Source organism: Nipponia nippon, unplaced genomic scaffold (assembly GCF_047370975.1).
Source record: "Nipponia nippon isolate SJK-2023a ecotype South Korea unplaced genomic scaffold, ASM4737097v1 scaffold_1, whole genome shotgun sequence".
Lineage (NCBI taxonomy): Eukaryota > Metazoa > Chordata > Aves > Pelecaniformes > Threskiornithidae > Nipponia > Nipponia nippon.
In genome coordinates, this window is record NW_028262290.1 from 158,662,377 (window position 1) to 158,684,457 (window position 22,081).

The window sequence follows — 22,081 nt, forward strand, 5'->3', positions numbered from 1 at the left end:
TATCCTGCTTGGGTACCAGTCTTGGGTAGATTCCGTGTCTTGGTGCACAGTCTTGGAAAGTTAATGTTTAATTTGAACCTCAGATTTCTGCTGAATGGCAAGATCTGTAATAATAAGGCATTTTGCAGATACAAGGTTACTTTCTGAATATAGTCTTAGGATACTTTTGAAAGTTTTATGCCTTTATTTTGAAGTATATGTCCTGAAGCTTCTGTAATTTTGACTTTCGGGACTTTTTGTGGAGAGCGGCATGAAGATCTCTCCGCATACTGAGCCACGGAAACATTCTGTTTGTTTATGTTATTTTTAGTTATTAAATGTTTATACTGTGGTGCTGTCTAGACATTAGTGATGGGTGATGCATTGATAATCGTGGTTGTAAATGTCTGCTATACCAACAACATCAAAATTACTTGGATGAAACCTGAGATGTTTTGATGTGCATTGTAAAAAACACTTGAGCCACCTCTGACGAAGAGTTGATGGCAGTCTCATTGAGAGGATACAGTTAATTGGCTTTGTGTTTTAGTGATGTGCTTAGATTCCTCTCTCTCGCACACACACATCACTGAAGTTTACACTGTATGGCATGAATGGTGTGGGCGAGGGAAACAAGCTTTGCAGGATTCATCAAAGCTGATTTCATATTTAAAAGACTTCATGAACGGCAAGTCTAGAGTTTCCTATTGCTCCTAATTTTTAATAGGTAGTTTATATTAAAATATTTTAATAAATATAGAGAACTCATCCTAATCTATTAGGAATTTGCCTAATTTTCCCTTTTCTGATGCTTTAAAAACACACTTGCTAACTTGTGTCTGCTTAGTGTGAAATGATTTTTCCCTTAACAGTGAGTTATACATCTAAAAATGAAGTTTGACTCCAGAATACTTCAGCACTCTGCCTAAATCTAAAATCTATTATTCTTAAGTATGGGTTGGTTAGGGTTTTTTTTTTTTCCAAGAAACTATTAGTGCTCAGCAGATCAATGTTTTTCTTTGTATTTTGGGATTCAGTTTAAAAAATAGAGATAAATATTCCTGACTTGGTTCAAAAGAAAGCAAGGTCGTATTAAGTTCCCATGTTTCAAACAGCCCTAATTAGTAGAGGCATTATTAGCAATTTCTAAGCTAAAGAAAGTAAGACTATGGAACTAAACTTTGAACTTAATGGGCCAAGAGGATTGTAAAATGAACATTACAGTTGATTGAGTTGATCAATGTAATTATTAATATAATGTTAATAGTCATAATGCTATTGGAGATATCATCAATAATACAGGGATGGGTTTGAATCTTAAATTTTGCTAAAATGTGCATTACCTTATATTAGGAGCCATGTGTAGCTCCATGCTTTTCTATGTGTAAGTCCTGTCTTCTCAGTTTGCTATTAACCGTTAAAGATTTTTGTTTAGCTCACAATGTATTTAAGCATAGGGTTCTTTTCTTTTGAGAATTGTATTTTCCCAGTAGTTCTTTAAATATATTTAAAACTGAATGACAACAAAAAGGTCACAAAACTAATCTTTGTTTTCTAGATATTACAATCACTTTCAGCACCTACAAAAAGTTTAGAACAACAAGTAAATCATAGCCAACAGGGACATCCAAATGCGGTGCTGTTTAGTCAAGTGAAACTAACACCAGAGACACATTTATTACAGCAGTCACATCAAGCACAGCAACAACAGCACCATCCTCTTTTACACCTTCAACCTCAACAACTTATGCAGCTACAACAGCAGCAGCAGCAACAACCCCAGATTTCCCAGCAGTCTTTCCAACAGCAGCAGCCTCATCAGTTTTCACAACAGCAACAGCAAGTTCATCAGCAGCACCAGTTCGCACAACAGCAGCTTCAGTTTCCACAGCAGCAGTTACACGCGCAACAGCAGCTACACCGTCCTCAGCAACAGCTCCAATTCCAACAGCAGCATGCTTTGCAACAGCAACTTCATCAGTTGCAGCAGCAGCAGCTACAGCAGCAACAATTGCAGCAGCTACAGCAACAGAATCTGCAACAACAACAGCTGCAACATCAGCAGCAGCAAATACAGCAGCAGCAATTGCAGCAGCAGCACTTGCAGCGATTACACCAACAGCATCAGCAACAGCAAATGCAGAATCAGGCAACGCAACACTTAACTCAGACATCTCAAGCACTACAGCATCAAGTTGCAGCCCAGCAGCCACAACACCACCAGCAGCAACAGCAACAACTGCAACAGCAGCCGCTTTTTGGACATGATCCAGCAGCAGAGAGTTAGTAATGATTGCCTTCTGATCCTGGAAAAAAGTGGCTAATGACATGACAGAATGTGGGTTAGAATATCAAAAAATAATGCTGTGTTTACAGTATGGGGTTGTAAGACTTAGAAATGCCATTCACGGCTCGGGACCTGTTTTACTAATTTTTAGGCAAACAGATTTAAATTATAACTAAGGATGATCCAGAAATCTGAAAAGCCTGAGAGCACTGAGAAATTTCTCTTTTCAAATATATACTTTATGCCACTAGCATATAAATTGTGCTATGATAACAGTGTTAGTCTATGCATACCATAATTTTTTAAAGTTTTTTTCCTTTGGAAGAGGGGAAAGGGGAAGTTTTGGGTAACAACTGGAAAGACAGCTTAAATTTTAGAAACACTAGTTAATCAATGAGGATTCAGTATCAGATAGAAAGTTGTCATACCTTGCTTTGAATTCTGTCCATGCTAGTAGAACTTAAAGCTTTTTGATTGTTTTGACTCTTCATAGCTGATCTGTATAGAAGAGTAAGTAGCTGTCATGTGTTTTCCTTTTGGTGCTCCTTCCTTTTACCCCTTTAGCCCCACTACCTCCAGGATAAAAACCACCCAGAACAAAAACAAACCCTGGGCTGAACTGTGCCTTTAGATGTGGCTGTCAGCTTTGAAATTTTGGTTCCTACTTTTTCCAAGAAAGATTTACTTCAAAACTGAATGAAGTTTATAACCTGGTAATAGGAAAGATTAGTGTAGCAAATATGTTCTGCGATGAACTCGTCAGACTTGTAAGTATTTAATATTTTGTTCTTTTATGTGCCAAACTATTCCAGTTCCAGAAGAGTATTTCCTACTGGGCTGTGTCTTTGCAATTGCTGATTACCCAGAACAGATGTCTGACAAACAGCTGTTAGCGACCTGGAAACGGGTAAGATTCTGCTGTATTTTTAAAAAACTATGATAGCATAATGTCATAGTAGCTAAATCCTAAAAGCAATGATTGGAAGTATTTCATCACTGTTCACTTTTGTGTAATGTTTGTGTTACAACCTAAAAACCATTATTCAACTGCAGCTGACCACAAAAAGTAATAAAAATGCTTTAGATGTGCAGCCTGGTTGAATTAGGTCTTTAGTCGGAACATTGGCTAAATAAGTTACAGCCTTAACTATTTCCTGACTATTTATGCTATTCGTCATGCAGCTGTAGTGCAGCAAATGTAATATTGCATTGCTCTCTGTCTTTAACTTGATTGTATAAAAAGACTTTTTTTGCATCTAATTTTGGCATTTAGTAGCCTGTGAGGTATCCGCCTGAATAAATAAGATGGAAGAATAGAGTGTTTCTATTTTTTGCCAACTTCTATTTTTCAGAAAAATCTGATTGTATCCTTTCCTAAATGAGAGGACTTTGATGTTCTTCAGAAACCTCTGATGGATTTTATAGTTGAATTTTCCCTACAATTTTGCATAATCAAGTAAGCTGTTGACATTTTTAACAGCACTTGTGTTTATTGCTGAGATAGAATTGAATAGTTCATGAAAAATTGTTTAATAGTTATACTGCAAAAATAAAAAAAGTGAGAAAGGTTATTTTTGTTTATATATCTTTATTTGTTTTTTTTTTAATCGATTCTAAAAAAACGACCTTTTGTAGCTCAGTGAAAAGATGCATATGTAATTTTGTTTTCTCCATTTTTTTTTTTCAAAAATGTTTTTAAGCTAGATAACAAACCTTTTTTGGGGGGTAACTCTTCAGTGAAATGGTGCTAATGATGGCAGTGTCCTAAAGAGTAGACTTTAATTTCAGACTGTTTGTTTCTTAGGGTAATTTTAAAATATATTAGGAGTTTTGGGTTTGTTCTCTTACCAGGTCATTCAAGCACATGGTGGGACAGTGGACCCTACCCTTACAAGCAGATGTACACATCTTCTTTGTGAAAGCCAAGTCAGTAACATGTATGCTCAGGTAAGCAAGCCAGTAACATGAATTCATGCATGCTCTCATTTTATCACTGGAAAGGTAGGGTTTTTCAGTATGTACTTCATGCTTAGATTGTAAGTATAAAATTAAAGTTTTTCGTGAAGTGATTTTTTTATGATTTGTGGTTTATCGTATAACAAACTTTCATAATGGATGTAGTAGATGTATTCCACAGAACACTGAAGAGGATGCTATGAGAAGAAGGATCCTGAAAAAGAAGAGAAAAAAAAATGACTAAAATCAAAGCTTTGTATTGTAGAAAAAGTTTAAAATAAAATAAAGATGTATTTTGATTTTTAAAAGCTGTTTATGCATGTATTCATAGGCTTTAAGAGAAAGGAAGAGATGTATTACAGCACACTGGCTGAACTCAATCTTGAAGAAGAAGAAAATGGTACCACCTCATCGAGCCCTTCATTTTCCAGTGGCATTTCCACCGGGAGGAAAGCCATGCTCTCAACATGTAAGAAGAAAAAGCTTACTTCTAACAAATGCAGTATTAAAATATAGCTAGAAAGTGCTTACTCAAAGCAAAATACACATTTCTTTTGTCTCGGAAGAAAAGCTTCTGTTAATCTTAAGGCCCTGTGCTGATGTGGTGCATACTACTGGGTGATTGAGAGTGCTTCGCAAGTCTTACTGAGTTCTGAATGGTGAGGAGTAATACCTGTGTTTGTGAATTATTCTCATAGAAACTGGGGTGTAAAGATTACATGAGTTATACATAGCAAGATGGCAGGAGTCCAAGCTGCGTAGTTTTTTTACCAACAGCACGTCTAACAGTATATGCTTCTTTTATCATAACCCAATATTTTGAGGGGATTTTTTGAGAGTTTCTGTGTCAATACCTAACAAATGTCAGAAAAGGAAGCCTGTGCTGTTAATCAGAGAATAGGTGGTCATGGTTCCAGTAGCCTGTGCAATGAGGAGCACTGGGGAAGCTGAATTTTGTGGGGTTGAAACATAAACTTGCAGTTAACTTGGATGCATTTTGAAATACACTGTGCAACATAAAACAAGATGTCAAAGTATGTCCTGGCATTGGATTTCTTTGTGCTGGATGCAGACATATGGCATGACAGCCTTGCTAATAGCCTGTTCTAAAAGACATAAAAAGAAATATAGATTTGGGAAAATTAGAATATAACAATATGCATGTGAACACAGTGGTTAGTAGTAAATGTAATATGTAATGTAATAAGTGTAGTTTATTATCAACAACAAAATTGCTGTTGCCTTTTCCTAAATAAAAGGAGAGAATGGCAAAAATGAAAACTTGGCAAGACTAAGGATACGAATGGGAGAGGTGGAATTGCAGTTCACCACCTATGATCAGCTGGCACAGTTTATTTGGCTTCATGGCAGAGTGGAGTGTTCAGGAGATTTTTAAAAGTAGAATAGGGCAAGTAAGTATAAGTGTTTCTCTGTCTCCCTGAATATAAAGAGCAGCAGAAGAAAGAGGTGAGACATGTGCGAGAAAAAAACTAGCTGCGAGCTCTTTCATAGTAAAACTGTAGTCTTTGTAAATGAGAAAAAGCTGACCAGCAGAATGAAAATGGTTCTTCCCGAGTCAGAACTAGTGCTGGAAACCTGAAATATTTATGTATAAACAAATCACTTTTAAATTGTACTTTGTGTCCTACGAGCCATGTTTAATTAAGTGCCTGTATGCCATAGTTATGATACTGTATATATCATTGTAATGTAAAAAAGTTAGTAACAGAAAAATATTTTCAACAGGAATGTTTTGTAAGTGCCATCTATGTTCAGTTATTTGTAACTGTCTCTTTCTATCTGTAGATAATCTCTGTGACAGGATTTGTCGATAGTGACAGAGATGACCTCAAACTAATGGCCTACCTAGCAGGTGCCAAATACACAGGCTATCTGTGTCGCAGCAATACAGTTCTCATCTGTAAAGAGTAAGTGGTTTATCTCTGCGGTACTCAACGTCCTCAGTTGCCTGTTGCCAGTTAGTGCTTTCCTTAATGTGAGGTGCTAATTACATTTCATAATAAGAATGTTTATTTTAATCAATTTAGTGATTTGATAGCAATAAACTTAGTGATGCTGTTTCTTGAATAAAATTACCGCAGACCGTTGCATGATAAGTTTGGCCTTCTGAAGACAGGCAAAAGTAATTTCTAATTTCACTGTTTTACAATATTGTGTAAGTGATACTGACTGTTACATCATCTCTAAGTAAAATATCTTTTTTTTTTTTTTTTTTTAAATAATTGTTTTAAAACGTTGAGGGAGGGAAAATTAAGTTAAATCCAGGTCTAACTTGATTCCGTTTGGGGCAGAAATACTCCCCTAATTGACTTATTCTAGCACGTAAACCAAAAGTATTTTTTCAGAGTATGTACTTTGTCACAGTTAAAGTAGATAATAGGCCAACACAGAAATAGTGGTATTTTAGGTTTGTTATTAGAAATTGCTATTTTACCTGGTTTATTGACATGTAGTTTTTTTTTCTTCATCTCTGAACAATAAGGCCCAGTGGCTTGAAGTATGAGAAAGCTAAAGAGTGGAGAATACCATGTGTAAATGCGCAATGGCTCTGTGACATACTGCTAGGAAATTTTGAAGCTTTACGGCAGATACAGCACAGTCGGTATACAGTATTCAGTCTTCAAGACCCACTTTCTCCTAGTCAACATCTAGTTCTAAACCTTTTGGGTAAGAGTTTCAGTCCCCGAATCCTGTGTTCTGTAGCATTTATATATGTACCCGTTTAATCGATAGAAGCATGTGTCTTCTGTTATAAATAACTTTGCAGTGGTTTCATTTTTATTTTGTTCTTCATTTCCTAGATGCTTGGAGAGTCCCATTAAAGGTATCACCAGAACTTCTAATGGTATGTTGAATGGTCTATATACAGCTATTTTTATAAGATTACTCTTTAGTGTTTTTAATGTGTGAGCACGTGTATGTGGTGTGAGCAACATGCCAGAGGGACTTAACACAGACCCGTACTGAACCTCCTGGCTGTGCTTCTTGCTAGTGTTCTGTCTATTTTATTTTGAGGAATCTGAGAAATAATCTTTTGCAGAAATAAGAACCTGCATGGTGATATACAAAGTCAAGTTACTTTTGAGATGTTTTGGGGTGGTCCTTCACTCTTCTATTTTTACATCAGACCTTTAGAAAGGGCTTAGTATAAGAAATAAAACCATGGGCATACATGCCATATGTTTTATAATTTAAAAATATATCTTGCTTTAAAAAGTGTAGTTGGTAATCCTGGAAATAACAGCAGTGTAAATGAACAACAGTAAGGATACAAAGAAAGTACCTTAAAAAAGATACAAAACATTTAGTTTTTGTCACTTCGTGTATTCTGTGCAACATGCAAAACATGAGACAGGTGCAAGAGCTGAGGTGGAAACTGCAACTTCTGAACTGTTTCCTTGTTCTGAATATGTAGAGAACTGTTTCAGTTTTTGTATTGTAAATTCTCTTCCCATCTCAGATTTATACTTGATAACTGTTTTCATGGTGTCTGTCTTGACGTAGGTAAATCCCAGTTTGGGCCAGTGAGCTTTCAGTTCCTTTGTACAACAGATGGCTGTCAGATAACATTTTATATTGCCCAAAAAAGTTTTGCCATACGTCTTGTGTTCTGGATCACTTCTTATCTCAGTCGTTCTCTATACTCCTCAGAAAAGAGGAGCTTAGCAACTGTCGTAACTTAATTTGTATTAATACTTTAAATGGGGTCTGGGCACTATTTGTTGCTGTAATACCTTTCAGCTTTAGAAATAGCCACTGCTATATCCCTGGCCTTAAGTTGGAAATGTTCTTCTGCTTACAGACCCCTGCGGAATTGTTTTGTGGGCCTGTAAGAAACTAATTTTTAGGAAATTAACTGCCTTTAAAAATTTATGTACTTCACGTTTTCCTGAAGAAGGATGCTTTCTACTAGTGGCAAAGTAAAAAGTCCTTGAAGAGATTCAGTATGCACTATTAGAATTTAAAGTAGCTTTCAACTAACTCAGTTTTGGGTTTGTTACCACCACCTTTTGTGTCCCCACTGCAGTTGAGCTCATCTTAAAATTGAGCATGTGCCTTCTTTGTGTGACTCAGTCAGAGCAGGTCATGGTCCATGTTTTGTCTTATGTAGCAAATGGAGAGAACTTAGGGGTCAGAAAGCGTAATTTAGGACCTCCCTTTCTGTGTTTACTATATGGGCACGCTTCTTGCCCATGTGAAGTCAGAATCTTGTAACTTAGATCGAAAGGGACTTCTGGAGGTAATCTCGTCCAGCTCCCCTCAGGATGCCCACGTATGAAGAATATGATTTGGTAATAGAAAATGCCGGGCATGTGGAAGTGTCAGACGAGGTACTTCACTGCCTTCACAGTAGGCATTTATATTTGTCTTGGGATTTAAAGTATAGGGTACTCTTTTGAGGACAGCTGTCTGTCAGACGGTGTTGATGCCATCTACCTTTTGCATTTTCATAGTTGAAGCGTCTATCAAAAAGTGAGTGCATGCACTTTTCTTTCCAGCTGCTCTTACTAATGATTGTCTAGCATAAAAACGCACGTCCCTGAGAGCAGGGAACAAACCCCTGTGGCCTGTTCCTCCCAAAGGACCATCCTCACAGCGAGGCTGGAATAATGCTGCCTGTCTTTCTGGTCATGTGCCTCTAGCATTCCTCATTAAATTTCAGGTGTAGATTTGAAGGTTAAAAAGGAATAGATGTCACATGCTCCTGCAGGTGAGAGCTGTGGTTTCAAGTCACTCAGGCCAGGGAGAGCCTAAAAGCTACATTTCTCTGCTCCTGGGCAAATGCTCTAGTGGCTGATCTTGCACTGGGGAGGCAGGAGTGTCTATCCAGTGAGTACCTGAGCATCCACCGGAGCTTCTGTTTATGTAGTCGGGGAACTTGAGTGTCTAAAATGCAGGTGCCAGTATTTTCTGTTGCTATTTAAGCACCTGGCAGAATATTGTAGTCTTCATGTATTTAACAAATGGACAGGTTTTTCAGTCTCTCATTTAATTATTTGGGATTTCTGTTGATGATTATCGGCTTTATTTAAAGGAAGAAAAGTCCCACAATATTTTATTTGGTGTTCACAGAAATGATTACGTAACTTTATGGAGAAGCTTTGGTTAACGCTCAGCTTTGCTCTTGAGTCAGTTGTGTGCGCAATAGGTACACCAGTATGCATTCAGTAGCGTGTCTTTTTCATTTGTGTTTAATTTTCTTTAATATAGTCTCAGAATATCGGTGTATAGTTTTCATCTTTCAGAGCAGAAGTTGGTTTCCCTGCTCAATTCAGATATAAATGTGTAGATGATCTAATTTCAGGGTGTGAGGTTGCCTTTGAAACCAAAGCAAAATGAATCCAGCCTTCAGCCATCTTCCAAAAGAGCAAGGTAAGAATAGAGAGCAATCGGTGCCGGTAGTCCTTAATTTACTTTTCTACAGAAAAAGTTCCATCCTGTGCCCTGTGAAGTGAAATAACTAGCAATGTTTTTTGCATATTGCCAGCTACTCAACTGGTAGGAATAAAACAATAACTAGAAAGTGAAGTAGTAAGAGAATTGGGAGAGAACAGAAACAGGAGAATATGTCCTGTTCTCAGAATAGAAATTTTTTCTTCAGAAGAAGATTGATCCTGCCTAATTCTCATTCATCTGAGTACTTTCGTTGGTAAAAGTTGCAAGGGTGTGATGTCTATTTTTAAAATAGTAATAATAATAATACAACTTTGGGCCCAAACTTCACATTCTGCTGTATTTAATGTATTTTGTAGGATTGAAGACCTACCCCCACCTACTAAAAAACTCACCCCAGAATTGACGCCAATGGTGCTCTTCACAGGATTTGAACCTATGCAAGTTCAGCAGTACATTAAGGTAACTTTCATACTTACCTCCTGTGAACTACATTGAAACATCTGATAACTTTTTGCTTGATGAAGTTTTGCTGTCTAACACTTGATTAGCATACATCTAGTGGATAAAAACCTATACTTAGGGGTGCTGAGGTGAGAGTGTAGATTTATGTAAAATGAGTTTTATGTGGTAACTGTTCCGCTTTAGTTAACTAGTTCTGTGCTACTTGTTTTTTCTTTCCATATGATTGTTTTAAAAAGCAAGAAAACCCATTCCACTTTTGTTTTTAAATCCGCAAACCTTATGACCAAATTTAGGTGAGGAAAGTGGTGATGTACTGGGTAAGACCCAAATTCTTCTAGTGTAGTTACTATCCGTAATGCCAAATGCTTCAAAGAAAGCTGATGACAAAGCTTATGGCAGGTGTGAGATAATAAGTTCCTATGGAGATTTTGTTCTGTTCCCTAATAGAGCTGTCCCAAAACTTAACTCTAAATAATTTATAACATTCTTTTAATGGTCTAAAAATACAGTCAGTCCTTGAACCTTAATAATTACTAAATATTTGTTCCAAAAGACCTTTTCATTTATGTTATTTTTCACATGTTGGCTGAGGTTTGAGGCACAGGGTTTTTTAACTGCTGACCTCAGTAGTGCATGAAAGATCCTGCTGATGATGCCTGCTCCAGATAATCAAAAGTAAATGAAGCCTAGTTTGAGTCTGCTACATTTCTTAGAAATACACATCACTTTGATGTGCTCAAAAATATCTAATACCTTCTTTATTATACCTAAACTTGTTTCTAAAGTAGTTGGACTTTGGAGTTTTTTTCCCTTGCAGTGTTTGCATTTGAAACTTGATATTAAATATTTTGGAACATAAGATATTTTTTAATATATCCCATAAAGTTCCAGTGTCACTCCAGTGTTCCTCATTTTCTGTCATGTTGGTACTGGCTTAATTATATGGAGAATCTGTTTTGGTAACAACTAGGGCTCAAATATAAAAAATGAACTTCAGCCTCAAGGCTTGTGAAGTTGAATCTAAACTTAGCAGCGATGATACCATCAAGCCCTTTCAGAGTTTGGATACCTAGCTGAGGCTGGATACTTCTCATCTTCTTGAGATGGAGGGGTGGTCTTTTTTCTTGTATGCCCAAAGGGTTCCTTGAACATCAGAATGGAAACCTTGCAAGATCTGCACTCATAGGTATACAGTGTTTGAGGTGAACATGTATTAACTATGAAAATAACAGCCTTTGCCTTTCATAGGTGTACAAGTATACTATTCACAATGTGTTTATACGTACCCTGAAGGAAATAAATAGTAGAGAGGGTCAGTGTCATTGAAGAATACTTTTGTGTATCATCTCTATGCAAACCATCAAAGTAAGCCAGCATAGTAAAGAAAAGTTTAAAACATTGTCCCTGTTTATCCTTGTTCCTTATTATCAGAGCAGTACAGTACAGAGGGATGCCAGAGATCTTTCAGGGTTTCTAATACACCCAGTAGGCCTTCCTGCATTCGTAAGTCCTGATGGCTGATGTAATAAAATCACCCTAGTATGTTCAATATTTATACTTAAACATATTGGTGGGTTTTTTATTTGTTTGTACAAAATGCTTGTCAAAGAAAATCAGAAATCCATGGCGCATAGATACTAAAGTTGTCCAAATATGTTTTCATTCTTTGAATTGTTATGGGAGGAAGCACTCTTTATTTGTAACTAACACCTATGGTAATTTGATATGCCTCACCAGTTGATTAGTTGTATTACTAATCCCTTCTGATAATGATTTGTATCCTAACTGACAAGATAGCAACTGTGATGAGTTAGTTCGGGTTTGGTAGTTTAAACCAAGCAAAAAAGGATAGTTGCTCAGTATCATCAAAAATACATGTGGAACTAGTGCATTTAAAGAATACATGTTTTTCATGAGATGCTTTTCTTTTTGAAGAAAAGACTAGCAAAGTTAAGTTTACCGTCGCTACAGTGTATATTATACCTTCCATAGAAAAGAGCAAAATTAATAAATTTTCTGCTTACTTAAATTTAATAGCATGTTTCACTTAAAAATATGTTAATTTGCATCTTACAGTTATTTCCTTGCTTAAAAAAAACACAACCGAAAATCAAAAAACTGCAGAAGTGGAATGCAGCTTTCAGTCTTGCCAGATGAAATTTGTATCTGGAAATACCTGAATTTTCAATGGCTGTAAATTCTGTCAAAATTAATCAGGTTTAGGAATGACTGTAGTACAGAATCTCTTATATTTACTGTTTCATTAGGACCTTAGTTTTATTTGATGGTGATGTTATGATTCTTCATTTTTTTCTCCAATTTTTAAAGGACTATTCCACTCTGATTTGTGTTTTCTACAACTTTCAGAAACTGTATATCCTTGGAGGTGAAGTAGCAGAATCTGCCCAGAAATGCACCCATCTAATTGCCAGTAAAGTGACCCGAACTGTCAAGTTCCTGACAGCAATTTCTGTAGTAAAGCACATAGTAACTCCAGAGTGGTTAGAAGAGTGTTTCAAATGCCAGAAGTTTGTTGGTAAGTTAAACCAGTATCAACTGCTGTAGTGAACAAGATTTGTTGATTTAAATGTGTGAGTATGGCATGCATATTTAAATACACTTTGTTGTTTTGACTTCTGACTTAATGTCTCTTGCCAGTTTTCTAGAGTTCAGTTTTAAGTCTACAACAACTCTGACTAGCATAGTTCATAACTCATGTTATTTTTAAACAGTTGTGCTAGCAGCTAGTTTGTATTTCAGTTGAGGTAGAAGGTTATGTTGGTATCGTTAAATAAAGCTGTCATAAGAAGAAATATATTATTTTTTTATTAAGCTCTCTTTCAATGGAACATTTTGTTTCATTTAGTTTTCATCTGATTTAATACAGTTTCTTTGCATTAAATGAAGTGAAAAGAAGTTTGCTTTAGGGTGATTAAATGGTTGGATGTTGTTAAGCATTGTATTTCTTTCTTGTATAGACATTTGCAGATTTTTATCTATGGTTACATTACTACTTAAGCCCCAGATGCTTTTGGTTTCAATAATTTTCCTAAAATACACGTTGTAAAGCACTAACCCACTGTTGGAAATACATACAAAAATGCATTTAAATAACTAAAGTTAATTAGTCTAGTACCATAACTATGTTGGAAGATAGGAACTTTGTGTTTACGCTGCTTTTCTGTTGAGAGCTGAAAATAACAAAATAGATGGTTTTGGTCTGTTTGACAAAGATGTTGGATCTGAAGAAAATTTTCTTAAAGGCTGATTATTTGTTTTATGATTGTATTTATGTAATTTGTTTGTAAGGAGCAAATATATAACATTGCTGCATAACCATCACAAAGACGTAAATCTATGGATAATTAACCAATAAACCAGCAAACATTTTTATAAATCTGGAGAAAGCAACTTGCTTGGTTCAGCATCAGTGAACTGAGAAATCAGTCCATTTGAAAGCTATTAGAAGGTAAAGAAGGTCTGGGGATTTAGAAGGATGGATGTTTTGGTCTAAGACTTGAAGTACTTGTCTACTGAAATTGAGTAGATTTGTAGCTAATGGGCTGCCTTCACTTTTGTATGTAGTACAACGATGGAAAATATGGCAGTTGTTTAGAAAAATCGTCCTACTGCTTTTCTTTGTTTTATGGAAGAATATTAACACCATCTTGCAGGTTGTCAAAATTGTCCTTGGAAAGACCAATTTGTTCTCAATCTAAATTTTTTTTGTTCTTTAAACTTAGGTGTTTTGAATTAAATCTGATTTAGAAATGTTTCACAGTTTTTTGTGGAAAGAGGAAGTTAAGACTGAAAATACATCGCTAATAAAAAAACAAAAAAATCAGCTGAATAACAGGACAAGGGAAACAGATGGAAAGTTTGCTCCCTTAAGGCCACATGAGGAGTTGAAGACAGTTTCTGGGCTCCCATAGGTTGTCACAGTGATTTGAACTTAAACTTAATCATTCCGCTCATTTTTTGTAGAGAATCAACAAATAAAAGTTTGCAAGTTCCTCCAGTAAGTTAGAAAAAGGGACTTTATAGGACAGTGGTTGTTGCTAGATACACAAATGTAAAATACACACACAGTTTTATTCCCCAAGTAATCGTGGGTCATCCTTGTAAGGCGCCTAATAAAAGGCAGTATTATAATCATGTTAAGATTAGTGAGTGTTTACCATTTAGAGTCACTCTGACACCAACATTTTCTGATCAGATTCGATCCTGGGTTACGTGGATGTTTTTGTCTTTTGTGCGTTACATCATCAGTCTCTTCTTTTTCAGATGAGCAGAACTTTGTGCTCAGAGATGCTGAAGCTGAGGTGCTATTCTGCTTTAGTTTAGAGGAGTCTCTGAAGAGAGCACAAGTAGCTCCACTGTTCAAGGTATGCCGTTTAAAAGGACATTCAAATACTTGGAGCTTTTCAACCTAATTTTTTCAGCATTGGGACCACAGCTTTTGTAGCCAAGGGCAATAAAACAGACTAGCTATAACATGAAGCATTTGTTATAAATTTTATTTTTTACTTTATGCCTACTTCCTGCGTAAGCATTGCTGGGATGGATCTAAGCCCTCTGAGTGACTGGATCCTGTAGATGTCAACAAAACATGCTCAGTATATGCTCAATATACTTAACAGTATTTGTTCCCTTACAAAGTTTGGAACATTACTCCATTATTTGTAAAATGCCACTTACGGAAGGGACTTTTTTTTTTTTTTTTTTTTTTTTTTTTAACACCAGCCTGGTATTCAAAGCACTTGCCTGTAAAAATGAGAGTCTGAGAGTGAGTTTGCACTTCAGCTTCAGGGAGTTCTGGTCCGATTCTCCTTGAAGGCTGTACTTACCACCAGGCTGTTTGTGAGGATGGTGCAAGAAGGCTTTCATGCCTCTGGTTAAAATTATGTTACAGTGCAGAGAGGTGTCTGAAGATCCAAATTGCTAGAGATTCTTCAGCCTAACTGAATTTTAGACTCTTTATTGAGGCAAACCACCTAAAGAAGGTGTTTTTACAACCTGTAATGAATAAGAATCTATGTTTTTTATTAAGTCTAAATAGTACATTTCACTCAGTTTTGCAGTCTAAATAGCAAAGGGTTTTTTATTCCTAACATGGGAAACAGAGATAATCTACTTTGTGATCTGATTACCTGTATCAGTCTCAGTCAAGTAGTAGGATAATTTTTGTCAGGAAGTAATAAATTGGCTATTAATTAAAAGCTGAAAGTTCTTTTGCATCACTTGAGACATCCCTGGGCTTGAAGAATCAAGGAGCATTGTTGCATACAGGTGTTGAAATAGGCACACCTAAGCTGTGTCAAATTTATCAAAATTGTGGGTTTGGCCCTCCAGGGAAAACATCAGTGGTAATTAAGGACAACTCATCAGCTGATGAATTTGTTACCATAAGGTGTGATATCTAACACCAGCTTACAAAGCCTGCCCCGTGATTGTGTAAGAGGAGAGTCACATGATAATAAAACTCAAGGTGTTGCAGAAATCAGTTAACAAAATAATGATTTTTCTTATTCTTTCTTTTCTCTTTTTAGGGAAAATATTTTTACATTACACCTGGAATTTGTCCCAGTCTTTCCACCATGAAAGCTATTGTGGAATGCGCAGGGGGAAAAGTATTATCTAAACAACCTTCTTTTCGAAAACTCATGGAGCATAAGCAGAATAAAGTGTGTATAGTGTTGCTTTCTAAAATCTACTGCTAATATCTTACTCTGTTATTCTGAGCTTACGGTTAGTTTCTCTTGTTTAGAGTTTGCCGGAGATCATCTTGATTTCCTGTGAAAATGACCTTCATTTATGTCGAGAATATTTTGCAAGAGGCATAGGTATGTATAAGCTATCAATGTAATTTGAACAGTATAGCTGTTATTTTGTTTGAGTTTTTTTAAATTACTATTATTATTTTACAAATACATCTTTTGAAGCTTTCAGATAATAATAGAGGAATACATGATCTCTCCTGCAAACCATGGAGAAATCTGAGCCAGCCGCTTGCTAGGTGTTTCGAACAGACGTATTTTATAGCCAGGTCACCATAAATCTCTGGAAGGGTAGGCTTGAACTTGGGGTTTCAGTCCTGTGTGAGACAAGATTACTGTCTCAGTATTCATCAAGTTAGTTAAAGATTTGGGGGTTTTCACTTTAGCTGTTTTTACTTCAGTGTAGAACCCCAAGACGGGCTGTCTTTATTAACAAAGACGTGCATGGGAAAGTCTAGTGTTTGTGGTGTGAAGTGTGTGATGGGTAACAGTGGGGCCCTGGTAGTGGTGGGGCAATACTCCCTTACGCCTTTACGTGAAGAGCAGAAAGGTACAGAATGGCCCCTCGTGACACACGTGCAGAAGGAGGAAGAATGTCCTTGTAGGGTGTAAACTGTATGCATGTTTTTGATATTTTCAGATGTCCACAACGCTGAGTTTGTCCTGACTGGGGTACTTACTCAAACACTGGATTATGAATCATATCCTTTTTGTGTAAAGGCTGTCTGCTGCTTTGGGAAGTGTGGTTTACTGAAAGTTTTTCTTAATTAGGCACTAATTATTTATAATTTTTTAGGATGTGCGATGTTTACTTGATAGGAGGGTAATTTAACACCCAGAAACCTAGCTTAAATTCCAAGTGGCATTACTTCTTGATAGGAAATACTTCAGTGGAGGTGGGAGGCAGGGTTGTCAGAAAGTAACAGTAGTAGAATATTAAGCAACAGGAAAAAACTTGTCACTAAGGAAAATATTTGTAACAAGTTACTTGCAGATTAGGAAAATAGCTTTGTACTGAAAAAGATTATAAACCCTGTTTGATAAATGAAGTGGAGGGACCAGTAACGGTTCTATGTCTTTATGCGTGTTTTTTATATAAGTTCTATTTTGCAGTCATTTCTTAAAAGTTGTTCTTTCTTAACAAACATACATATAAATTTACTTGATGGATAGTAAAATGCCTTACTGCTTCGGAATCCTTGGAGCATTAAATCTAGCTGTTCAGCCATTGTACAAAGCAACTAAAACTTCCTGTGGATGCTGTTTTCCAGCTGTTTTCCTAGGGATGATGAGCAGTTCAAAGCAGGAAAGCAAAAATAAACTGCATCTTTTTTAGGATGTGTAATTTTATTATGCTGAAACATAATTTACTATGTTTTGTATTATACTACCATTTTAAAAGAGCCCACTTTAGCTATCATGATTAGCCCGTTTTTAAACATTTTAAGGTAAATGATGGTACTTCAGCCAAAAGTGTAATTTGGATGTAAAAATAAAAGGGCTTGCTATCTATTAAATTATGGATGTTGAAGATGAAAATGTTTTGTACTTTATTTTTATTTCTTATACTCTATTTTCTTTTATATTGATATTTTGCCCACATTTTAAATAAATGTACTTTTAAATGTTTTACTCTATATTTTAGTGGTGGTTCATTTTTTTGAATACTGTGCAACAATGGCACTCTGGTAAGAGTAAATTACTCAAATCTTTTTCCAAGCAATGTAAAATTATTTTAAGCTTATTTTACCAGGTATGTTTTAATATATGAAATCCCAGTGCTTTAAAGGGAAATCGTTGTAAATGTATATATGTGTTTCTACTGCAACAAAGAAATAGCTTGAAGGAAGGAGAAACTATAAACCCGCATATTACGCTGTTGTGATAACTTTTGTTTGTATAGTGAGTTTTACTAAATAAATATTAAAAATCAGTCTCCCAAATCTATATTCAGTTGTATTTCCTAATACATGCACAGTTCTAATAATCTGACTTGACCATTTTTATCAGTTTAGATTCTAGTAGATGAAAAAGTCATCCTAAAGGCATTTATTCTTTGATCGGCAAGCCACTAAACTCTGGTTGGGGACTACAGATATTCACTTTACCTGTACAGGATCAAGTGTATTATAGCACCTTGTGAACCATTCACAGAACAATTCAAAATACAAGATAAAAAAAAAAATACTTTAAACAATAGCTTATCAGGCTATTTTTTTTTTCCAAACATTTTGTATTTTTATGCAGAACCATTTTACAGAGAAGCTTTTACAAATACCGTATGATTAAACTGAGGTAAGCTGGTTTTAGCTTATGCAAAGCTTTCTACAGAGAAATTACTAATTTCAGATCTCTCTTTTGTGCTGTGGCTTAAAATGTAAATCCACCTGGTACTTGACCACTATTTCTGTTGCCTTTCTTCCCATGCCTCAGTTCAACAAGGTGCTTAAGCAAATGACAAATTCAAGCAGTAACAACACAGCAGGAGTAAATTTCAAGATGAGTCAAGTCCCACGGAGGTCAGTACTGTGCCTGTTGCCTGTTATTGCTGGCTCTGGGTTCCTCAGCTGTCCTGATTTACCCCTGTATTTGGCATTTCTATCATCAGCAATAAGGGGCTGCATGATGATAACAAGAATGGTAAAATTTCTGTCAGCATGACTTTTGGTAAGGTGACAAAATGTAGTAAGTGCGAATGTTATACTTTGGCTCAAGATGGTTTTAGGTGCACTGGAGGTTAAAAAGGTATGGGACAGGGTGGGAGAAAATGGTACTTTTTCCCCAAATGACATTTACTTGTAATGGCAGTTATGTGATTTTTCTTAGTGTGATGTTCAGCTCCCCATAATACAGTTTCCTCTTCATTATGAGATAGATTAAGAAAAAGTCTTCAACATGGAGACTTAAAGTTGGAAGTTGATGCCATGATTTTATGCTTTAACTTTTAAAAATAGTAGAAAAAGAAGGAGGGACTGCAATAGGAGTTAATTGTTGGCTGATGAGTTGTTATGCAAATGACTTGAATTGTTCAGACATGTAGACCTGGCAAGTCTGCTCTCCCTTTACTGTTAATGGAGGGAGAGAATATCTCTAAAACCTGACTTAGTTAAAGACCCTTGCAGAGAGTGTGTCTCTTAACAGTTTAGCAAACTAGTTTAGTTATCTACATCTTTGAGAACAGAAAACAGGTGAGATGAATCCCACCCTAAAGAACTTCAGCAATGCATTGCATAAATACTATTTTTTTTTAATGGAGAAAAAATGTACGCTTTTTTTTTTCCCCTTCAAATACACTTCAAAATGTGTAATATTGAAATTAGCTTAGTCTGTGTTAATCTCTGTATGGATTGAGACTTTCTTCATTATACTAGTTACCAGGTTGGAGAAAGTTTTTGGATGCCTTTTCCTTTAAAACAAATATCAACTGTTGTAGCTTTTGGACTTCTGAAAATGTTGTGATACACAAAACTTCTTAACTTGAATAAATACTTTCTGCCTGTCATGCATTCAGTATATCTTCTGTATGCCTTACAAACGATGAACTGCCGTATCGAATGTAAATGTTGGTTTCAAAAATGTAATGAGTCGGTGGCACTGTTTAACTGTGCGTGAAATCAAACCCAAGGCATATGAATTTGCAGCACTGGGTTCTAAAAGCTGACAAGACCTGCGAAAACAGCTTTCTGCAGAATGAAACTTAGCACTGAGGGAGGAGAGGCAGAGAGAAACCAGGTTTGAATGTGTTAGCAGGTTCTGCCTCAGCAACATCAACTGCTAGACTCGACAACACATTTATGCCTCAATAACAGTTCTCACCTTTTTTTAGGATTAACTTCTTCCACATTTTCCGCAACCAAGCAGTGTTGGGGATATGTAACACCTTTGCCAAAGACTAGTAGAGTTAAGAGACCCGTGAATGCAATAGCATCTGAAAGGTAAATTTCCTTATGAAAACTATCCAAAATGCTGTCAGATATTGCATAGAGAAGCTTGAAGAAAACCAAATGCAATCATGGAACAAATGAACCCCGTGGGAAACGTGAGTGGTAACGCATCTGTTTCATCATCAGTGGAGACAGTGTGTTTATTTAGCCAACATACAAGTATGACTGATTTGATTAACCTTTCAATTAGAGTAAAAAACAGAACCTGCCAAGAAATAGTCTTTCAAGAACCACAGGAGCTGTCCAGAGCCAACTGGCTTGCACAGATGTTACTGTGCGTGTGATTAGTGATAGAGAAAGATTGCTGCTACGAACATGCTTTTCCTTCAGTGGAAGGTTATAATACTTAAGTGTCTATTTGATCTTGTCTCCTCTACTCGGGGAAAAAATAAATGCGTTTCATGTTGCTTAGTTGCTTGCAGAAGGATTAGGTCCGTAAGATAAGCTTGTGTTCTTCGTAGAGAATCTGTCCTGATACAGCAGTTATTAAATATAGAACATATCTGTAATAGCGGAGACGTTCCATCAATTGGGGATCTGTTGGAAGTCAAGGAGATATGGTCTCCACTCATTACCCTGCAGCTTTCTTTGCCATGAGTCATGAACTAGAATTGTAGAAGAGAATTGTAGAAGTGCAGCTGGAAGAGACCTCTGGAGGTCCAGTCAAGCTTTCGGTATCTCGAAGGATGTAGATACCACAACCTCTGTTAAATAACCATCCTTATATCTAATCAGAATGTCCATTGTTCCACAAGTGGCTATTGACTCTAATTTCATCCCCGTGCACCTCCAAGAAGAGTCTGGCTCTTGTCTTCTTTCTACCCTCCTGGTAGGTAGTCATGGACAGCATTAAGACCTTCTGTTCTTAAGGCTGAGCACACTCAGCTCTCAGCCCCTTCTTGTGCATTGCGTACTTAACACCCCCTAATCATCTTGATGGCCTTTTGCTGGACTTGCTCCAGTAGGTCATTGTCTTACTGTATGGGGAAGCCCAAAACTGTGAAAAGAGAACAGAGGTACTGGGCACCTTGGCCTTTTTCATGTCTTTTATCACTAGGTCCCTTGCCACGTTGAGCAGCAGCCTTGCCTTTTTCTGTCTTTTCCTTTCCTTTTTGTCGCTGGTGTATTTACAGAAGCCTTTCGTGCTGCCTTTCACATCTCTTGCCGGTTTCAACTAGGGCTGTGCTACTCCTGAATAAAAAATGAACTGCGCAGTTCAGGACATGTAGATCATCTGAGGGGAGCAGGTAAGCACCAGAACAGATGCGTTTAGGAAGGTTGTGCAACTTTAATCTTTATGCAGCTCTACTATTAAAAATTCATCAAATGTTTTTTAAGCGCAGTTTAGTTAGTTTGCCCTGCCTCAAGGCAAAAGGATAAACAAGAAGACAGCTCTGTTGATGTTTATATATTTTACGTTTAAATATTGTGATGCCTTACAGGGTGCTAGGAGGGTTACGTAGACTAATGTATCTCAGGTAAGAATTACCCTTTTTACGGATGGAAATTAAGATTGAGAGAAATTTGCACTGGCAGTGATGAAGCAGGGAATAAACCCCAGGTTAGCTATATTCAAAGTTCACATCTTGACAGCCAGTCAAAGCCCATTCCCTTTCCCCTTTCTTCTGCCTGTCCTATGCCGCTCGCAGCAAGAATAAAGAAATACCAAAGCAGCAGAGCTGAGGAATAGAAACAGAAGAAAGAGAGCGCACATTAATGAAACAAGGAGAGACTCACAGGCTGATCCCTCAAAGAGCAACCTTTTACAGATGGCTCCAGGGTTTAAGAGGGGTAAGTTTTCCTAGAATTTCTATGGAATAGTGCTAATGAATACAAAAATGTTAATAAGGAAGTTGCAGAAGTGTTTCATTTTATCTGCAGGGCTGCGAGATTGAGAGAGACTATCTCCAAAATGATTCCTTTTACTAGAATTCATTCTGCAGGAAGCGCTGTAGGCTACAGGCGCTTCTTTCTTGTTGCTTTCTTAAACTTCAGAATCTGTGCTAGTGTTTAAGAAAAAATATTTTCTAGTTGTTAGAGTTCCCAAATGTCCTGGCTAGTGCCGTGGCATGTAGGGGCCATAGACCAGCATTTCTGATACAAGCAGTACTTCCCCAACCTGTTTCATTCTGATGTTAATGATGATGCTCCCAGTGGCACTATCGTGAGCTTGCTGCCCATCCACGCTCTGGAAGAGGGAATGTGATCTGTGTCCAGCTGTTCAGTGTGGAGCAGGTTATGCTAGCGTTAGGCAGGTG

The 22,081-nt window shown here is 36.8% G+C and overlaps 1 protein-coding gene across 3 annotated transcripts in view; it reads left to right on the forward strand.

Moving 5' to 3' along the window:
- PAXIP1 (PAX interacting protein 1) overlaps window positions 1-18,627 on the forward strand; it is a 39,462-nt gene extending 20,835 nt beyond the window's left edge. Inside the window, exons 7-21 of one of the 3 annotated variants that reach the window (XM_087730179.1) lie at window positions 1,538-2,261; window positions 3,079-3,173; window positions 4,118-4,213; window positions 4,554-4,691; window positions 6,029-6,150; window positions 6,726-6,910; window positions 7,045-7,088; window positions 9,549-9,616; window positions 9,997-10,099; window positions 12,470-12,638; window positions 14,387-14,487; window positions 15,652-15,786; window positions 15,870-15,945; window positions 16,520-16,579; window positions 17,029-18,627. In XM_087730179.1, the coding sequence (XP_087586305.1) occupies window positions 1,538-2,261; window positions 3,079-3,173; window positions 4,118-4,213; window positions 4,554-4,691; window positions 6,029-6,150; window positions 6,726-6,910; window positions 7,045-7,088; window positions 9,549-9,616; window positions 9,997-10,099; window positions 12,470-12,638; window positions 14,387-14,487; window positions 15,652-15,786; window positions 15,870-15,945; window positions 16,520-16,579; window positions 17,029-17,045 (2,133 nt within the window). In that variant the 3' untranslated portion in view covers window positions 17,046-18,627. Of the gene's footprint in view, window positions 1-1,537; window positions 2,262-3,078; window positions 3,174-4,117; window positions 4,214-4,553; window positions 4,692-6,028; window positions 6,151-6,725; window positions 6,911-7,044; window positions 7,089-9,548; window positions 9,617-9,996; window positions 10,100-12,469; window positions 12,639-14,386; window positions 14,488-15,651; window positions 15,787-15,869; window positions 15,946-16,519 lie in introns of all 3 variants that reach the window. The other 2 variants (XM_087730190.1, XM_087730171.1) reach the window with 2 other exon arrangements.
- The last annotated feature ends 3,454 nt before the right edge of the window (window positions 18,628-22,081 follow it).